At 36.5% G+C, this 19,120-nt stretch overlaps 1 protein-coding gene across 1 annotated transcript in view; it reads right to left on the bottom strand.

Moving 5' to 3' along the window:
* Positions 1-19,120, bottom strand: part of IFT57 (intraflagellar transport 57) — a 56,269-nt gene that overhangs the window by 3,818 nt on the left and 33,331 nt on the right. Inside the window, exons 7-9 of the mRNA XM_004675231.2 lie at positions 2,940-3,011; positions 2,078-2,209; positions 654-716 (exon numbers count right to left, since the gene is read on the bottom strand). Coding sequence (XP_004675288.1) covers positions 654-716; positions 2,078-2,209; positions 2,940-3,011 — 267 coding nt within the window. The remainder of the gene's footprint in view (positions 1-653; positions 717-2,077; positions 2,210-2,939; positions 3,012-19,120) is intronic.

The raw sequence follows: 19,120 nt of genomic DNA, 5'->3' as shown, positions 1-19,120 counted from the left end.
TAATCTTTGATTTTTGTCTCACATTGGTACGCCTCTCTCTCTTTCTTTCTTTTTTTTTTTTTTTTTTTTTTTGTCTCTCTCTAGGCTCTGTAGTGAAAAATGGGAACATATACTAGGTCTTACTTCTCTTGTAAGATAATGGAAATAGATATAATCAAGAATGTTAATATTCCAGAAATTCTTGGAAGGAAAGGGCTACAAACACTACTAATTTATGGAGAGAACAATAAATACACAGGATGCCACACAAATGATCAAAAAATTAAACAAGAACAAACAACAAAATCAAATATTGCATCATGAACACAAATATTAAAATTTCTGATAGACACTTAAGTCAATGCCTCAAGTATTCTTCTATACATATTATAATTATAATGTTAATAAAAGATTAAGGAAGGCTAAATTGTAATTTATCATTGGTCTTATGTTAATTTAATAAATTTAAGAATTTTATAAAAACAAATAGTATATAAATAAGTGATTCATTGTCAAGAAAATTAAGGATTTTCTCCTAAGAAAATGAGTAAAACCACAGGAAGTAATAATGAAATAAACAACCAATAGTCTCAGCTGTATTAAACCATTCTCAGCTCTCAACAGCCTGACCCAGCTGGCAGGTGAAAACATGCAAGGGTGAACACAGCACGTACCTCAGACAGAAGCCTGGTCCTCTCCGTTACCCCACCATTTCCCTGCTGATATCGCTCCTTTGCCTAAGGGAGGAACATTTCGCTTAATGACAAATTCAAAGCAGAAGCAGATTACTTAAATATGATCTCTTTGTGTTTGTAGTTCCTGCATATCATTTTATGACAATCCCCTTCTTGTTTGTGAATACATATGTGAAAGTAACGTTTAACTGTAACTATTGTATGTCTTTAACAGGTACCATGAACTTGAAGCACTATAAAACCATGAACTACACTATAAAACCATGAACTACCTTAACCTTTAAATACTGGCTGTGCAATCCCCATGGGCATGGCTCATAATAAAAACTGTCCGCAGCCATTCCTAAACAGCCTAGGAGACTGCTCTTGGTCGATAAATTTACAAGCTATGCAGAGAAAAGCAGTTCTAAAAAAAAAAAAAAAATCAATCACACTAAGGTATGAGGATCGGTAATTAATAAGAATTAATAAATGGTGTAATAGATGGGGTATGTGTGGGGAACTAATCTAAGAATCGGTTATTGAGTACCAATGTCTGACAGAAAACTTTGGTTTTTAATCAGAGAATTCTACAGTATTTTAAAAGTAAATATATCCATGAAAAGAGGTACCTATGAGGGAACAATCATTTACCAACAACAAAATACAAAAGATTACTTTTATTAGGTCTTTGAGAACATCTGAAAATATAGAAATAACCTCAAGTTTATTTCCATTCTTTCTCCTTCTTCTAACCTTGTCAGCTAAAAGAAAATAAAGTATGTCTTCAATTGATACTTGCAAGTATGCTTACTAGTCTTCCTCAATGTGAGCAAAGTGAGGTCATAAATCCCAAGGAAAAGCCTTCAGGATCCATACTGCTACGACAAAGAAATGCTGCTTTCAAAGGCTGAAGATTGTATTTTACTTTATAGTAAGAATTCAAACACTTTGAAAGGATTAAAAAATTTGCTCATGTAATTAATTAAACTGCTTGTCTTTGAACGTGTCTTGCTTTCATATTCCTTATTATGTGGTTGTAAGCCATTATGGCAAAGGATGTCTCTTTTCTCTGACACATGTAAATGCATAATATTCTTCTTCCTCCCACTCCTATGGTAAATTAGCAGCAAACTTAGAAACAAAAGCAGTATCCTGACACTGTTCCTGTTCTAAGCCATGTTCCTCAACAATGCATGCCTTCAGTTATTCAAATCAAATGAAGAAATGCATGTGAATGCTTAGGAAATAATTTGGATCTACTATAAACTGAGTTCTATTGCCTCACTTGGCTTCTACAAGTGAGTAGAGAATCAATGTGTTGCTATTGTGAAAAACATTAGGGATGTTTAGGGATTGTGTGTCAAGTTTAGGGATTAGAGTCATTAATTGGAGTAAACATCTAGATACTGCTCTTAAATTACCTCACTTAGCTGGGCTTGAGCTGCACGATATTCTTGGACCAGGTGCTCCAGTTGATTGTTGATGTACTTTTCTCGACTGCCAATCTTTTCCAGAGTCCGACCAATTTCATTATGAAGTTTGTCTAAAAATCCCTACAATTCCATGAAATTTTAGTAGATAAAAGAATTGACGAATATAGTTTTCAAAAATAGTTTCAAATGGGTTAAACTTCCCTCACTGTATCCCACCAATTCTCAACTACTTGTGAAAAAGAAGACAGTTTGAAATTTTTAATACCAAAAAAATCTGGAATGAGAAATATTTTAGTCACACTTTGCAGAATGTTAAAATAAAAAAGCACCTGGTATTTTTGGTTAAATCATTTGTCTTTATGCTTATCTAAAATGTAGAACAGTGGAATGTGCTGTATACAATACACAATCAAAGTAGGTATGATGACTGGAATATTCCAACTGGAATATTCCATAAATCTCACTCTAGCTTTGCCTCTTTGTGGTATGTTTGAATTGTCCCTATTGGTGGTGGCAGGGTAGAAAGCCTGGGGAAGTGTCGGTTGTAGACACTGCTATGGCCTGCAGCTCTACCATCCCTTGGGATTAGAGAGGAAAGAATGATGAAATATTTCTAAGGTACATCTGTATTACAAACATATGTAATATAAAGATATATACTGTATTACTTTCATGTAATGTTACATTTCTTTAGTTGGTTTAAGTGTTTGGGTTGTTAGAGTGTAATGTGGTACATTAAAGAAGAAAACTCCTCAAATGCAAACATGGTGTCTTTTTGTCTCGTGTTCTTCTATTACAGGTGTTTAACAGATGAGTAAATGTACTGATTCAAGTAAAGTAATTCACATACTTTGGTCTCCTTTAAAGCAGATTCAATTCCGCTTTTGTGCTGGTGCATTTGGTCAACATGGATTCTCCAATCCTGCAGAGATAAAAAGACAGGAACAAGTAAAAAATAATATATATTTCCTTCTTTTCTTTACTTTTTAAAAGTTGCCTCCTTTATTCAAAGTACTCTGCTTGTAATAAAATCCTAAATATAGTTTGCAATCAGATTATAAAGAAATATGTATAGAGCACTTCAGTATTAAAGGTTCTAAATAAATGTAAATTACTTTATGTGTTCACAGAACAATGTCTGACAATTTGAATATGAATTATTCCTACACTGCTGGTGGTTAATATTTATGACTACCCATCAAAAAAATATTCTAATTACTAGAAAAGGAATACTTGTTTAAGCAGTAACAATTATGTTTGCTAAAAGCAACTTTGGAATCAAACATCTTATCAAACAGCATTTTGTCCCTTAGAAAGTAAGAGAGGGCCTCTTCTTCAGTAAGATTTTAGAGTCTCTTTCTAAAGGAAACCTATAATCAGTATTAAAATTTATATATTTTGAGCCATTGTGTGCTGTTATAGAAGGTGCCGCGCCAGCACGACAGCAGAGATGGTCTGAGCGAAGGACGTCAGGATTAAAGCACACACTCCTTGGTCAGCAAGCAAAGGCACACTTTATTCTTCTCTCTCTCCCTATTTATCCCCTTCAGCATGGAGCTTGGGGCTGGGGGTAGGCGGAAGCTCTCAGCAAGTGCATCAATAACATGCAACAATAACATGGGGGTCAAAGAACACAAGGTAGCAAACACAAGGCAGGAACACTTCCTGCCTCCTGTTTTTCTGTTCCAGCACCCATGGCTCATTCTTTGTTTCCATACAACAGTGTGCATATGATTCTGTGGGGGAGGTGGGGAGGTCTGTCCAGGCAAAGGACCCAACAGAAGGAACTGAATTAGTGTGCATATTTAAAACCTATTCCAACATTTTAATTTTCTATTTATCTTCAAAATGTTTTGGTTTACATTACCATAAGTAATAGTTTTAAGATGACAAATATCCACCAGAAGAGAAAAAAAATTATCATTGCAAGTTGAAGTAAGTGATGGAACCAGGATAATTCTTAATCACACATGTGTTTACATACCCTCCTACTTGCTATCTTCATTATTTTGTAAAGAGAAAAATAGTCTCATTCTACTGCTTTCTTAACTCTGAAATATTTTCCTGAACAAGTGACTGGAAAGTAAAAAATTCTTGGGTATTTCACACATACCAATTATAAAAATGATAATAAATTAAAGTTATAAGGAAACTTAAAGAGCATCTAGTCTCATTTTATCATTTCCCAGACAAGCAGAGACCCAGTAACAAAAACCTAAGGTCACACAGTGCCCCTGTCTCAAAAGCCAAATGTACTAACTCCCATACAATACATTTTGGCAGCCCAGAATTATAGAAGTTGCAATTGGCTACATGACACCAGTGAAAGTGGTGGAGCAAAAAACAAATCAGCACTTCCCTTTATCCTTAAGCATTTGCTGTTCCATGAGCAAAAAGTGTCCTGGAGTATGAGAGTTGGAAAGAACTTTAAAGATCATCTACTTATCCATTTAACAATCATGTAGTTCAACATTTTCATTTTACAGCTGAGAGGGCTGTTCATCACCCGTGACTGCGACTAGACAGGTTTGGCAGGCAAACAGGCCCCCCAACTCAGCCAGCGGCCAGCGCTCCAACAGGAAGGAGAAGCAACTAGCTGGCCTTTTGCATGGGGACCAAATGTGGTTAAGCTTCAAAATGGAACCCTGTTTAAGTCCAAGTAAACATTTGTGAAAGAAAATGAACCTAACATTGATTTTTGAAAAAGTATTCATTCTGTCTAATTCCAACAAAAATTTCAGAGGCATAACAATTACCAAGCTCAAGTATTCTGATTAGTGCCAGTCTGTCTGTATAGGTATGGATGTTTGCATGCATGTATATATTTAACACATGTGTATATGTTATATATGGTTTTTTACTGTACTTGGTATGTTTAAAATAGTTTATATTCTGCTTTTACTACTCAGCACTATTTTTTTTTTTTAAAGAGTTATTTATTTGTACAGAACTGGGGTACAGGCCAGAGATGCGGAGGGCGAGAGAATTCACCAGAGACAGAACGGGGAGCAGAACAGGCAGATCGACGAAGTACACCGCTGAGGGGAGCAGCGGGCGGGTCAGGAGAGGTCTGCCACGCCATGTGGTCGCCTCCGGGGCAGGCGGGGATCAAACTCATGCGGAAGTGGCATCAGCTTCTCAGTGCTGTGCTTTAACCCGCTGCGCCACCAGGGAGGGCCTCAGCACTATTTTCTAACTAAGCAATCTAATATTTTTTTCATGTCTTCACAATATTTTGAGAGATGCAAACATGCCTGGTCTATTCATGTCTAATTATGGTAAGTTACATTGACGATAAACTCCATGGAGGCGCTGGCATTTCAGGGAAGCCCTGGAGCATGAGTAGTATCTCAACAGGCTGGAAAGGAGTGGGAAAGGAAGGGCATTTAGGCTGAGGGGAGAGCATAGACAAGGGCAAAGAGGTAATATGCAGGGAACAAACAGTCCAGGCTAGCTAGAATATAAAGCACAACACCCATGGGGTGGGTGGATCATGAGAAAACAAAGCTAGAAAGAGAGTTTAAATTAGATAAACATAATCAACCATGGAGAATGGATATTTGTCATGTGGATAATGAGGAACAATTACAGATTTTTAGTTTTAGTTTTAAAGATAAGTAAGCCTGTGTTTTGAGAAAGGAAAAGAGTGAATGACTGATTAGAAAGATAAGAGACTGAAGACAGGTGGGAGAATTAGGTGTAAACTAAAGCAGGACTAACTAGGATGGTCGGGGAAGGATGAATTCAAGTGGTTGTAAAGTCAGAAGTAGCAGGACTTTTGGACTAGGGGGAGGAAAGGGTGACTGAGGAGAAAGGTGAAATGAGAAATACTGTCTTTTATGGTTTCCAGCTTTAGGAACTAAGATAATAGTAACAGCAAAGGGTGACAAGAACAGAGATTTCAAGGGAGTCCAAAATACTGAAAACTTTGGTTTGGGAATTTGTAATTTGATAAGACGCTGGGACATTTGTATATTCTTATTTGCCTATTATATGCAAAGAAAGTAATAATTTATAATCTGCCAGGCAAATCTGAATGTTTGTTTCCTTAAAATCCTTGAATTGGACACATTTTCTGTTGTGCAGTTATTTAAAAGAGACTTAACATGCTCTTAGCCTTTAACCTAGCAATTTCACCCCTAGAAATTACAATGGAAATAACTGAAGATTTAAATAAATTTAATGTATGAGTTCCTTGTAAAAGTAAAGCAGAAACAAGCTCTCTAAAAATACCTAGCAGTAAAAGACTGCTTTTTTAATGTTCATTTCACTATCTTAAAAAGTGCAGTATGATGCCATTGTTAAAAGCTCAAACCAAGCAAAACTCAATGATACACTGTTGGCATATGAAAACAAAAACACTTTTTATAAAAGCAACTAATGATGGTAAACATATTTGAGGACAGCAGTTATGTATGGGTGGGAATGGACAGTAGCAGAACACAGGTGAAAACAAGAGTTATAATGGGGTAGTGTGCTCACATTGGATAGTGAGTTCATGAATGCTTGACTTATTTTGGACTTTATTTAGGACTAATTGTATGGACTTCATAATTACTTATTGTATATATTAACACTACATATGAAAAGGTTTAATTTGTGTTTTAGAAAAATATTTGATAATCACCAAACATACATACTAATAACAGTTTGGTAAAAATTAATATTTGTTCTGGATTCAACAAGTTGCTCATGATTGAAGGCACCAATTCTAGAAGCAGAGGGAAATGAAAGAAATGCATTATACCACACAACAAATAGGGGCAAGGATGATGGCTAAACACAAGGAGGCGACCAAAGGACAAGAGAGCTTTGCTCTATCTTAATAACACTGCGCTGAGTGGAAGAAGCCAGTCACCAAAGGCTAAGACCTGTGAATACAACAGAGAGACCACAGAGACAGAAAGGAGAGGGGGGATGACCTAGGGCGGGGTCTGGGGAGGGTGGGGACCTGCTAATAGATACAGAATCCCCCTTGGGGTCATGGAACGTCCTGACTTGATTATGGGACTGGTCATACAGCTGCTGTGGGCAGCAGCACCACCGAATGGAAGACTTCTAGAGAGTGGATTACATGGTATATAAATCATATCTTAAAACTGTTATTAATAAAGACTATTTGCTTCAACACTAAAATAATTAATATCTGTGTGTTATGCATATGTAACCTAAGACAGGAGCATGAATATTGGTGTTTTAAAATGTTTTATTTATTCTTGCAAATTTTTCTGAAGCATCAGGAGAAAAAACAAAAGACCCGAATACCCAAGAAGTTCTTTAAAGGGGTTTAACACAGTGATACTGGAAAGTATAAATGATTATACTTGCAACATTTTAAAAACATGACTACAAAAATGCAAAATGCATACCTTTCAAAAACTACAACTGAGATGACTAAAAAAATGAAAAGCTTTGTAAGAATGGAGAAGTGATGAGCTTTAATGATATTTAAGAACTTGAACTCCAAAATATATAGTAAATGCTTCAATCATGACAGCAATCTTTACATTAATAGAGAAATCACTGAGTTACAACACATTTTAATATACCTTTCCTTACTTGAGAGTCACAAAGGTTTGGAAAGCTAAGTGGATATTAACTTAGCTTTTCCCCCTATCTTTCCCCAGGAGAGGGTTCTGCAATTTGCTGACTGCTTGTCAGATGCTGGCCTCAGTTAAGTGACTCCTTGGCCAGTAGAATAACGGTGGACAGGCCCTCCGCCAGGACTGTGGCGAGGCTTTAAGAGGCATCCATTAGCTCTCGTGTACTTTCTTTAAGCCGTGAGAATGGGCATGCCCCACACAGGGCTTATTCTTTCATTATGCTGCCAGGGAAGAGCCACAGCTGAGCCACAGAAAGGCAGACAGGTATCTTAAATGAGGATAAATGTGTGCTATTATTGTAAACCACTGCAATTTGGAGTTATGTGTGATACAGACAACTGTGTTATAGAAAAACTGCCTACATGCACCTATTTATAGGAGAAAACTAAAAATTAGATAGGTTAAATGATTATTCCAGTGTTTCATGTCTGGAAAATGAAAATCACTCCCAATCCAGTGATTTTCCATGTAATTTATGCTCCTTTCTTTTGTGGTAAAATTAACTTCCAAATAACATCGAAGGTTAATTCCCTTTGGTTTATCAAACATGAGACCAGGAGTTTATCAGACACCTATTTCAAAGTGCTCTCAAGTGTATTTACTAAATATCATTTCCCCTCTCTAAAAGTTGAGGTTTTCACTTAATTTTGCATATTTCTCTCTCACTGGAAATGAGAATAGTAATGATACTATATATTACTTCTTTAGACTTTTCCCTTTTCAAAATCCTCTCATACAAAATCTCATGTAGAATTCTTTCTGTCATTCTTAAGATTGACAGCAAAGGTATTATAATCATAATTCCCATGTCCACTCCTATTCTTTAGCACCAAATTATATATTTCCCTTTTTCAGAAACTAGAAAATTGTGAAGACATATCTGCAGATGGTGATTCACAGTACTTCATAAAATTAAATTGTATGAGATCTAGTTGCAGCTGCTAAGGCGACTGGCAAGACTGTATCCATCTTTGGGTTTTGCTACAACAGAACAACACCTGAACTATTTTCTTTACAAATGCAGAGACTTTTTATTTTTGTGTCTTGATCTCCAACACAATGCTTAAAGCTCTTCTCTGAAATTACAAGTGAAAAAAACTGAAACATGAGCTAGGGATGGCAAACGGGACTTATGTCTCTGTTTAAGGCTCGATAATTTACAACTTGAAAAATGTCAAATTTCTCAGTTTTTTTCACCCAAGTCTGAGCTTCTTGATGTGTGGAAAGGCAGAGTGCCAAATGACTGATAGGAAACAGCAGAGGAAGGCACCTTTGTGTATTCTGGGAGGCTTCATTTTGTGCATGTGTTGCTGGGGGAGGAGAGGCTCAGGAAAAGTCTAAACCAGAGCAGCACTAAATCTTGGGCTCTAAGGTCTATTGGCATTTTTTTTTTAAATTGTCGTAAGTAACAGTGGTTGGCGACACTGTGTTCCTCTGAACACAGGATCACACCTCCTTAGATGCATGTCACACCACGCCCACCACCCCAGGTACTCACAGTCCTCCACCACAGTCCACTATGCCCCTTCCCCCGGCTATGTATCCCTCTTCACTCTGTCCTTCTCTGGTAGCCTCAATTCCACAGTCAGATTTCTAAGGTTTGTTACTGGTTTGGTTTTGTCCAACCTTTGTCTTGTTTCTCTATATTCTACATATAACTGAAATTATTGGTTATCATTAGCCATTCCCATTCCAGCCATATTGCTGAAAGTGATAAGACTTCATTGGTTTTACAGCTGAGTGGAATACCACTGACACCTTTTGATCCATCCCTCAAAGAAAGAGCAGGAGCAAAGTTCTCAATGCTCTGATGTGTTTGAACTGCTTCCATCACAAAAGTGTCATTTCTTCATCAACCCAAACTTCTCCTCTGCTCTTACTACTTCTCCCTTGATTCCTCTGTAAATAACTACCAATGGAATCCTAATGCAATGTTCATGTTTTTCAGTTTTATTTCCAAGAATATAAAAATATTTATAAGGCCTTCTAGGGGCTCCCTCCATTTAATTCTAAACTCCATTTTTCTCAACAGGCCTTTGTTTCAACTCTGAATTCTTTTTCTCTAGGGAACTTCAAGATCACTGGGAAAGAAATCCCGTATCTCCATTTCACAGATTAGGACACAAATTGTGGTTGTGTGATTTTTACACCATAAATACAAAATGAGTAGGAAATGAAATGTCCTTTTTATCACTTACAGATTTTCCCTCACACTAACCTGCCTCTTTCAATTCCTTACAGTGTCACCCCATTTCAAGAAGTTCAAGAAACTCAGATAACTACTAATTTAAGTTTGCACACTGAATAAATGTTTCTGAGCTTAGTTATTCCGTAAAACATAGAGACACAGAAGTTTTGTTGCCTCTAATTTGCTGTGGACAAACAATCCAGATAACCAAACTTTTTAGAATAATATCTCTAAAACCTGTACATTAACACCAAAGAACAACTTGTCCTATAAATAAAATGCATATGCTTTTTCAGTACATCTTATTTTGACCATGCAGACTTTTTCTATCTCTTTCCTTGGTTATTGAGCAGTCCCCCACTAATCATGTTCATTCTATGATTTTTTTAAGCCTAAAAATAACAGCTTCAAAGTTAACATTCAAGAAATGCTTAGCATCTGTCAGACACTATGCTACATCATCACGTATAATTCTATTAAAAATTCTAAGCTGAGGAAATTGAAACATAGCTGCTTTTAAGTAGACTGCACAAGCTCAGGCAATGAAGCAAAAGTAGAGGCTAAAACCCAAAGACCACTATCTCATATCACTTCCCTAAAGTATAACATATGTTGAAGGGGTTAATAGTTGAAGTGTTACAGGGCAGCCCAGAGTGGACTGGGCAGCCTGTCTGTGGGGCCTCACCTGCATGCTCACAATTCAGTTACACTGCAGACTCACACAAAAGGGTCAATACGGGCTTATTTATAAAAGGGGAAAGGAACAGGAAACAACCCAGGGAAAGAGAGTGGGATACAAAGTAACTGGAATACCTTAAGGCTAGGCTGACTGATCACAGAGAGTTATGCCATCAGGAGAGCCGTTTCCTGAGCAAGAGAGCTCCAGATGCAATCGTGCCCTATTTATCCCCCCAAATGTCCCAGAATTCCTGCTAGCCTCGCCCTTGGGTCCTCGCAGTTCTCTCCCTGCTACTGCTGGGAGTTGTAGTTTCCAATCACTGGAGTAGGGGGTAGGGTCCAGAAAGCTGGAGTAGGGGGTGGAGTCCATAAGACTGCAGAGTCCCTTTAGGACATCCTTCCCCTTAACAGAAGGAGATTTTAGTTTTATCTGTATCTTCTGAATTTTATAAGAGTGTGTTTATGTATTCATTGTATAATGAAAAAAAGAATTTAAAACATTTTTAGAATATACCTAATTAAAAACTTTCTCATAAAGAAATATCCAGACCGAGATGATTTTATCAGTGAGCTTACCAAACATTTAAGAAAAAGTTAACCATAATCTTATATCAGAGAACAGAAGAAATAGGGAGAGTAACAACCAATTTGTTTTATGAGGCTTACATAGCATTACACTAAAACCTGACTTAAAAATATACCTAAAAACAAAAAGGGTCACAAGGCAATTTTTTTTTTTTTTTGTAAATATAGGAATATAAGTTGACAAAATGCTTGCAGCTTAAATCTGGAATAGGTATGCATTTAAGCACATATATATTATATCAAATTTATTAAGTTGCATTTATTCTAAATTGCAAAGTTAGTTTCATACTCAAAAAGCAGTCAATATCATCCACCATAACAACAGAGGAAAAAGGAGAGCCGACATTGCCCATGTCCCCGTGTCCCCGGAGCCTACCTACACCCAGCCTCACGTGGCGCTTGCATTCTCACCCAGAGCCACGCTCACAAGCAGCCTTGTCCAGCGCCACGGTCTTGCTTTATGAGCTCATCAGCGGTTGGCAGCGCCACACCACATCTGCAGCAGTCCAGGACATGCCCCCTCCACAGTCTTGAGAAGCACTATAGCCAGTCACCCAGCTGCCAGGCCCCACAGCACCTGCTGCAGTTACCACTACCTGCAACCTAGCTACCCTAGCGTAGACTCCTCCATCCACGCTACTTTCACTCCAGAGTGAAATAAATCAGGAGGAGAAATACAAAGACTCCATGACTTCACTCACGTTTAGAATATAAAGAAAACAAAAACAAACCATCAGATAACAGAATGGTGGTTACCAGAGGGAAGGAGGGGAAAAGAATGGGTAGAGGAGCAGAATGGTTGTTGGAGGTGAATGGACATTTGGTGGTGAATGTGGAACCTATACAGTGTTGTAAACCAATGGAAACAAAAACATAAATCATATGACTACAACTCAATAGATGAAGGGAAGAATTTTTGAAAAAATTTAATATCCATTCATAATAAATCTTAGCAAAACAGGAAAAAATGAAATTCCTTAATTTACCAAGGACATTGATAAAAGTCATAGTTAGCTTTATACTTTATGTAAAATTGAAATTTTGAAAGTTTTTCCCCAACATACATCCAATAAAAGACTAGAGTTCTTAACCAATATATCAGGCAAAATAAAAGAAATAAAAGGAAGAAGATGTGTAAATAAAGAAATGAAATGAATGTCATTTCCTATGGTATTGTTGTATGTAATAAAAGTGCATAAAAATCTACAGGCCTATTCTTAGGATGAATAAGCAAGTTTAGCAAGTTTGTTGGAGATGTATGTATAAACACAGTGCGAGAGAGAAGGACACACACACAGTGAGAAAAACAGAGAAAGAGTAAGAGAGAGAGACAGACACAGAGAAATCAAATTTTTATATGCAAACAGAGCAACAGAAAATACAATCTGAAAGGTACCATTTTCCATTGTATCAAAAAAGAATGGCCAGATTCAGACCCACAAAACATACTCACTTGATTTATGACAAATTGGTACACTGGTGAGAGAGTAAGAGAATAATATTTTTAATACACTGAGGTAGTTGCACAGACATATGAAGACCAAATAAATCTTAAGTTCTCCCTCACACCATACGCAGGACCCAATGCTAGACAGATTACAGATATCCATGTAAAAGGAAAAATAGAGTTTCAAGAAAAAGAATATCTTCATACATTGGGTTAAGCAAAGATTTCTTAAATAAAATGTATCAACCTTACTTGCCCACACCCAAACAGATCATTTTGAGTATATTGAAATTAAGGCACTGTTTATCATAATACATACCAGAGTGAAGAGGGAAGCTATAGATATTTGCAAAATATATACCTGACAGAGGACTCATATCAAAACATAAAGAACATCTGTAAGTCAAAACATAAAAAAAAAAAAGACAAAAGAGGGTGCCACATGCAAAGAAGTTCAATTTCACAGGATATAAAATGGGAATCAGGGAAAATACAAACTAAAATGACAAGTAGGCAATACAACACATTTACTATGATGAATGAAACAATACTGAAAGTTGATAAAGACATGGAACAATTAGAACTTTCATAACTGCTATAGGGATTATACATTTGTATAGCCATTTCAAAACCTATTTGGCAGGTTTGCTAAAGGTGAGCACATACATATACAGAAACCTAGCAATTCCAGGAGAAATATGTACCTCTGCTTACCAAAATACATGTACAAGAATTTTCAAAGCAGTGTTATTTACCATAGTCCCAAATGGAAACAACTCACATACATCCAGACATGGTCTGCTTAGGAAGGGGTGACTTTGGGTTAGTAGCTCTCTAGCACTGAAGGAACAGATATCTGGGAGTTTTCTGCAGGCTACACTTTCTGTGGCTAGCAAGTGTGTTTCTTGCTTATAAGGCAATTTGGACAGTTCACTTGTTTCAACCACAGGGAAAGAGACTTATTTAAAATTGTAACTATAGCTTCAATGGTAGAGCTGTAGGGCCAAGCGTGAGTTGAGGTCCAAAAGAAATAAGGTCTCAAGATTTCATTGATTTTCTGTGGCATGTTTAATGCCCTATCTGTGGGCAATAGGTCAATGGTAGAATTCTAATGGCAAGAAATCAGGTTAAGTGAAGACAAAGGGAAGACAGCTTGCATGTGCCTGAGTTCACTGTAGTAAATATTTCTGGGATAAGTCTATATTTTATCATTCTTCCTCAAGAACATGAGCAGTATTGTTTCCTTCTCTGCTGAGAATATTCTCTTTCCTAAGAAAATTATATGTACTCTATTTTGCCACTTTTTACAAGCAATTCTGCAATCTATTCTTATTCTAATTGTTAAATTCTCCACTTTATCACTCCTCACATCTGTGCATGTATTTATGTCTGTAAGCATGTGAGAGTGTGTGTGTGAAGGAAAAGAGTGAGAGTGTCCATTAAATTAAGGAACTTTTTCATGAGATTACATTAATTGAGTTGTAGGATAATTACAAAATGTGGCTTTCCTGAATTTTAAAATGTGACATTTTTCTTTCATTGCCAGCAGCTTCAAGCATCCTATGGTACACATCTATGTCTGTGAAAGTACATTTTATTTTTTTGAGTGTTCAAAGAATTAAATATGACTTAATAAGAGTTGAGTATGTATGTCTGGTAGTGTTGTATATGTGTGGATCTGGTGGTAAGAGTGGGCAGGAATGCTTGTGACTGCTGGACACAGGTGCATCCTCTGGGAAGTTACTGCTTTCTAGACTCTTACCGAGAAGACTAAGACAAGGTGCAAAGAGGGTAAGCAAGGCTATCATAACTATCTGGTATTCTCACACCTTCCTATAATTGAACTGAAACTGGAGATGCATATCTCTAAATACCTTACTACTTAAATAAGTACATTTCTAACATGTACTCAGAGATTATCTTTACTGATTGCCTGTTAGTAAAGTGTTTTCCTATGTTGACTCAGACTTATTCACATTTACTTCATCCACATCCCCTTTATATGGCTACACAAATCTGAGAAAATGTTTCTAGACTTGAGAAGGAGCTGCAAATCCACAGAGATCTGACAAAATAGATAGGAAGTAAATCAGGGCTCTTCTAAGAACACAGGATCACTCATGCAAATCAGAAAGTAATTACTGGACAGCATGCTGAGTAAACATGGTGGGTGGAGTTGGAAGAGATGATGTTGACAGCTTCTCTCAACTTCAAGAGTTAATCAAAACTTGATCCGTACTGATGCTAAAATAAATCACCTACACATGAAGAACCAAGAAACATGAACCGTTACCTTAGCATAAAGTAACAGAATTAAATATGATGGAATAGACTTGAGGTAAATTTTTATCTAAATATTGATAAATTTATAAAAACACAGTGGTTCTGAGTACTACTCTAAAATGGTTCATTGGAAAAATGATTCAAGCCAGTAAAATGTACATTTCATAGGGCAGGCCACATGACAAATGGTTTCTGCCTCAGTTCATATTTTATACTAAGTAATTTAAAGGAAACATTAAATCATGCTTTGTAGTAATAAAATATTTAGGCAGTCTAGAAATTTTAATTATAATCAATAAGAATTAATTCACTGCTCTCAATCACAAGTATCTATTCAAGGTGTATATACAATGCGGCATAACTAACTTCTCTCTGCAGTATTTACATAACATGCAGTCTTTATAGGTTATTTCCTTAAAATCTGCCACTTCTATTGATGCTCTTTAGTTGGAACTGATGGCAATCTTTAAAGCAAAAAAACTTGCATTCCTATTTCAACTTGTGATAAATGAAACCTTTACCTGATCCAGTTAAAAACATTTATCACAGTCAGGGTACATAGCTAGGAAGGCATCATCAACTATCTTTAAACACAGACTATCCTCAACGTTCAACAAGACTGTGACAGAAGCAGCTAAAAATCTTTTCCAGCTGCTTAAGGATAGCTGGAATTTTCTCCACCTTTTAAAATTATTTTTTTTACAAGAATAATTTTAAGCACAGTATTCTTTTTCACAACCTTAGTATCAGCCCCTCACCCACTAGCTACAAAGAAGAAAAAAGCCAGTGGTTCTTGCAAATATAATTTTAAGTCCACAAAGAAATACTATGCTTTAGAAATACTACAAAAATCGTGAGCAAATTCTGTTTGTGTGGTCTCCTTTAAAGAAAGCTTGCCTGTAAGAGTCCATCAGTGAATATTTCCCCTCATTCTCTGAGACAACTTGGCAGTTGAGTAATCACGCAGGCTGCTCTAAAAATGTATGTGTGTCTAGTTAATTCAGGCAGTTTATTTTGATAGCATTCACCTCTTCTTGATTATAGCAGGTGTTTCAAGGATAAATTTACTGAAAATTTTATTTTGTTTAAACAACAGCAGCATGTACATTTACGGCCTTACTATATTAAAAAGCATTTATTGTCTGGCAGCAATAGATACAATTACAAACATTTGTGACAGTAATTGGAGCTATTACTCCGGCATGGAGCCTCATGGAGACCAACTTATTGCCACCTGTATTTACATTTGTTACTGGTAATTGTAAAAGCTGCTTTTTTAGAAAAATTGGTGTCTCATTTTTCTTTGATTTATGTGAATATTTCTCAAAAAGATCTGTCTACCGGAAATCTACAAGAATTATAAATATAGTTACTTCATTATTCAAATAACAGGCAGAATCCCATTTTAATGACTAATACGTAATATATATTCATGTATGCTAGCCCATTCATGTATGCTAGAATACATTACCCCTTTTGCTCAAGGATATAAGAATTCTAACAATATAGCCTAGCCAACAACTGGAGTACAAGTCTTAAGAAATGCATTTTATTCCCAAACTATAACAACTTATAAATCCCAACAGGTCAGAAATATTTAGAAAGCTAAATTTTATCAACACACTTTTATACTCATTCAAACACAGTGATGGCAGAAGGTCAAAGCAAGTTACTTCCTCCACTGTTTTGGAAAGATAAAAATACTCTATTGCTTCCAGATAGATTTATCTACAATAGTAAAAAGGAAAAGGCCTACCGTTGTACATGACTGCAGGATTTGGCTTCCAATTTGAAGAGACTTAGATCTAATATAGCAATTTTGCGGTCCCCCTCCAGGTTCATTTAAATGGAATTCCACCTGCTGATTAATGAAGGCCTCTCTCCTCCCTCTAAGGTTTTAGCTTTCACAGTGACTAGGGAGCCCAAGGGCTCAAGACTATTGCGATGATTCCATCCTTAGCACAATGACTCTTCTGGAAAGGTTTCCTGCTATGAAGTACCCAAGGCAATACCTGTATGGCTTATTTACGTTAAAACAAAATCCAATTGCATGGAGCTGAAATTTAAAGTTTAAGGTTCTTTTTGAAACTGCACCCTGAGAAAGTCAGACACTGCAGAACAGGCGAAGATATAAAAAAGCAGTTCTGTGAATCAAACGCTTGAAATAATTAGAAACACATGCTGTAGTATTGCCAAAGCCTTAAAAAAAACTCTTTATCTAAATTCCTTGTAATGAACCTGAAGATTTACATAATGACTAAAGACATTTGGTGGAATGAAAGGGTACCTAGCCAACTATCTTCTAAAACAACAAAGCAGGAAACATTTAATTATAATTTGGAAAATAATCTATTTAAGTCATTAATCAAAATTTTAATTATAATATCCACAGGGCATTAAAGCATGATAGAACATTTGTTCACTGCATTAAATACCTAATATTAAATCATTATAATGTACAATCTTTTAGGAATAAGTACTGTATAATTGAAGAAAGGGTGTAAGGTTTAGTAGAAAACTGATTATACATTTTTTTGTTCTGCTTTATTTCTGGAAAACAGGAATAAATATTATTGTTTTCTTGGTTTCTATTGTGGTAAAAACCTTTGACTTAAAAAAAATCGCTCTCTTATAGACTAATAAGATTGATCATTTTAAGAAGCAAATTTCATTTAGTTCAATGAATGAAGCTGAGAGACTGAATATGCAAACAGTCCAAAGCCAGATCATTATACAAAATAAGACTCCATCCCATAATCTGTAGCAACCAGCCCAGAAAGTCAATACACAATACACAATTAGCCAAAGTGGTCAGGATATAATAACTGCGAGCTTTCCCAATTTTTGTCCATAATTGCTTCCCATGCAGGATTAACCAGACAAAACCAAATATCCTCCCCCACCCAATCATACAGGAGGCCCTAATTCTAGTTAGCCTGATCCACACCTCCAGTCATATATGAACATATTTACAGTTTTTTCCTTTTTTGCTACTATGAATTTTTTAATTCTCCTGCCTGTCATTGGATTTCTGCCAAATGCAAGTGATGGCTGGCAGTTGACTCCTTTGCTAAAGCAAGCTCTGCAAGTAGAATGTTCCTAGTTGGTAGGCTGTTTAGGGGTTTAGGAATGCTAACAAATTTTCCATGTAAATTAGTGGTGGAAGTATCGCTGGGTTCAAAAAACAACCCACAAAACCATACCAACTGAGAATGTTCTACTTTCCAATAACAGAGCAAATCTATAACCTTTGTTGTTCCATTTATGTAGTCTGCTCATTTCTACAAAGTCAACTAAAGGCTTACCTTTTCACAGCAAAAAGAAAACTCAAGAGGATAGAATAATTTTCCTTAAGAAACAGCATTAAGTATTTATTTAGCAACTCAAAATTAATAAAAATCTAGACAGTGAAATCTGTGTGAATATGCACATTTTCTATTCCCCTCCAAATACAAGACAAGTAGAATTCTTTGATAGCCCAACTTCAACTACTTTTATTACTCAATCTGCAGCACCAATCAAGTGGTGCATTAAAAATTAGAATACTTTGCTATTACAGAATTAAAAATAATTCAAACATATAGCGAAATATTGGCCTTCAACAACTGTCACGTGTAACCTGGAAAAGAGCCCCTCGCCTAGTTAAAAGAGGTAACAGCAGTTACAACCTATACGTGGTCAGAGAGTACACTCTTGAAGCAATGATTAATTATACAGGATTTCTATGTATATAATTTTCTATTTAACCTTCATTTTTACTTTCTGTGTTTTACCTTTTTTTTTTTTTCCTTAAGATTTATTATATTTATTCGTACAGAACTGGGGTACAGGCCAGAGATGTGGAGGGTGAGAGGCTTCACCAGACAGAGCGGGAAGCAGAACAGGCAGATCGACGAGGTATACTGCTGAGGGGAGCAGCGGGCGGGTCAGGAGAGGTCTGCCTCGCCATGTGGTCGCCTCTGGGGCAGGCGGGAATCGAACTCATGCAGAAGTGGCTTTAGTTTCTTAGTGCAGTGCTTTAACCCGCTGCGCCACCAGGGAGGGCCCTCTGTGTTTTACCTTTTCAACCTTCAACAACTGTAAAATGATTCATTGGCAGCATCCATTTCTGTGCTCTCATATCTTAAGCTTTGTATGCTTATCCACATTCTAACCAACAGTCTTTACATGATTTTGCTCTGACATTTCTTCACTCATATGCTAAACTTCCTGGTCTGAGGAAGTTTGACCAACCTACTGAGCTTGGT

The sequence above is a fragment of the Condylura cristata genome, unplaced genomic scaffold (genome assembly GCF_000260355.1).
Source record: "Condylura cristata isolate star-nosed mole 26May11 unplaced genomic scaffold, ConCri1.0 scaffold00003, whole genome shotgun sequence".
NCBI lineage: Eukaryota > Metazoa > Chordata > Mammalia > Eulipotyphla > Talpidae > Condylura > Condylura cristata.
This window is presented reverse-complemented; position numbering and strand designations above follow the sequence as displayed.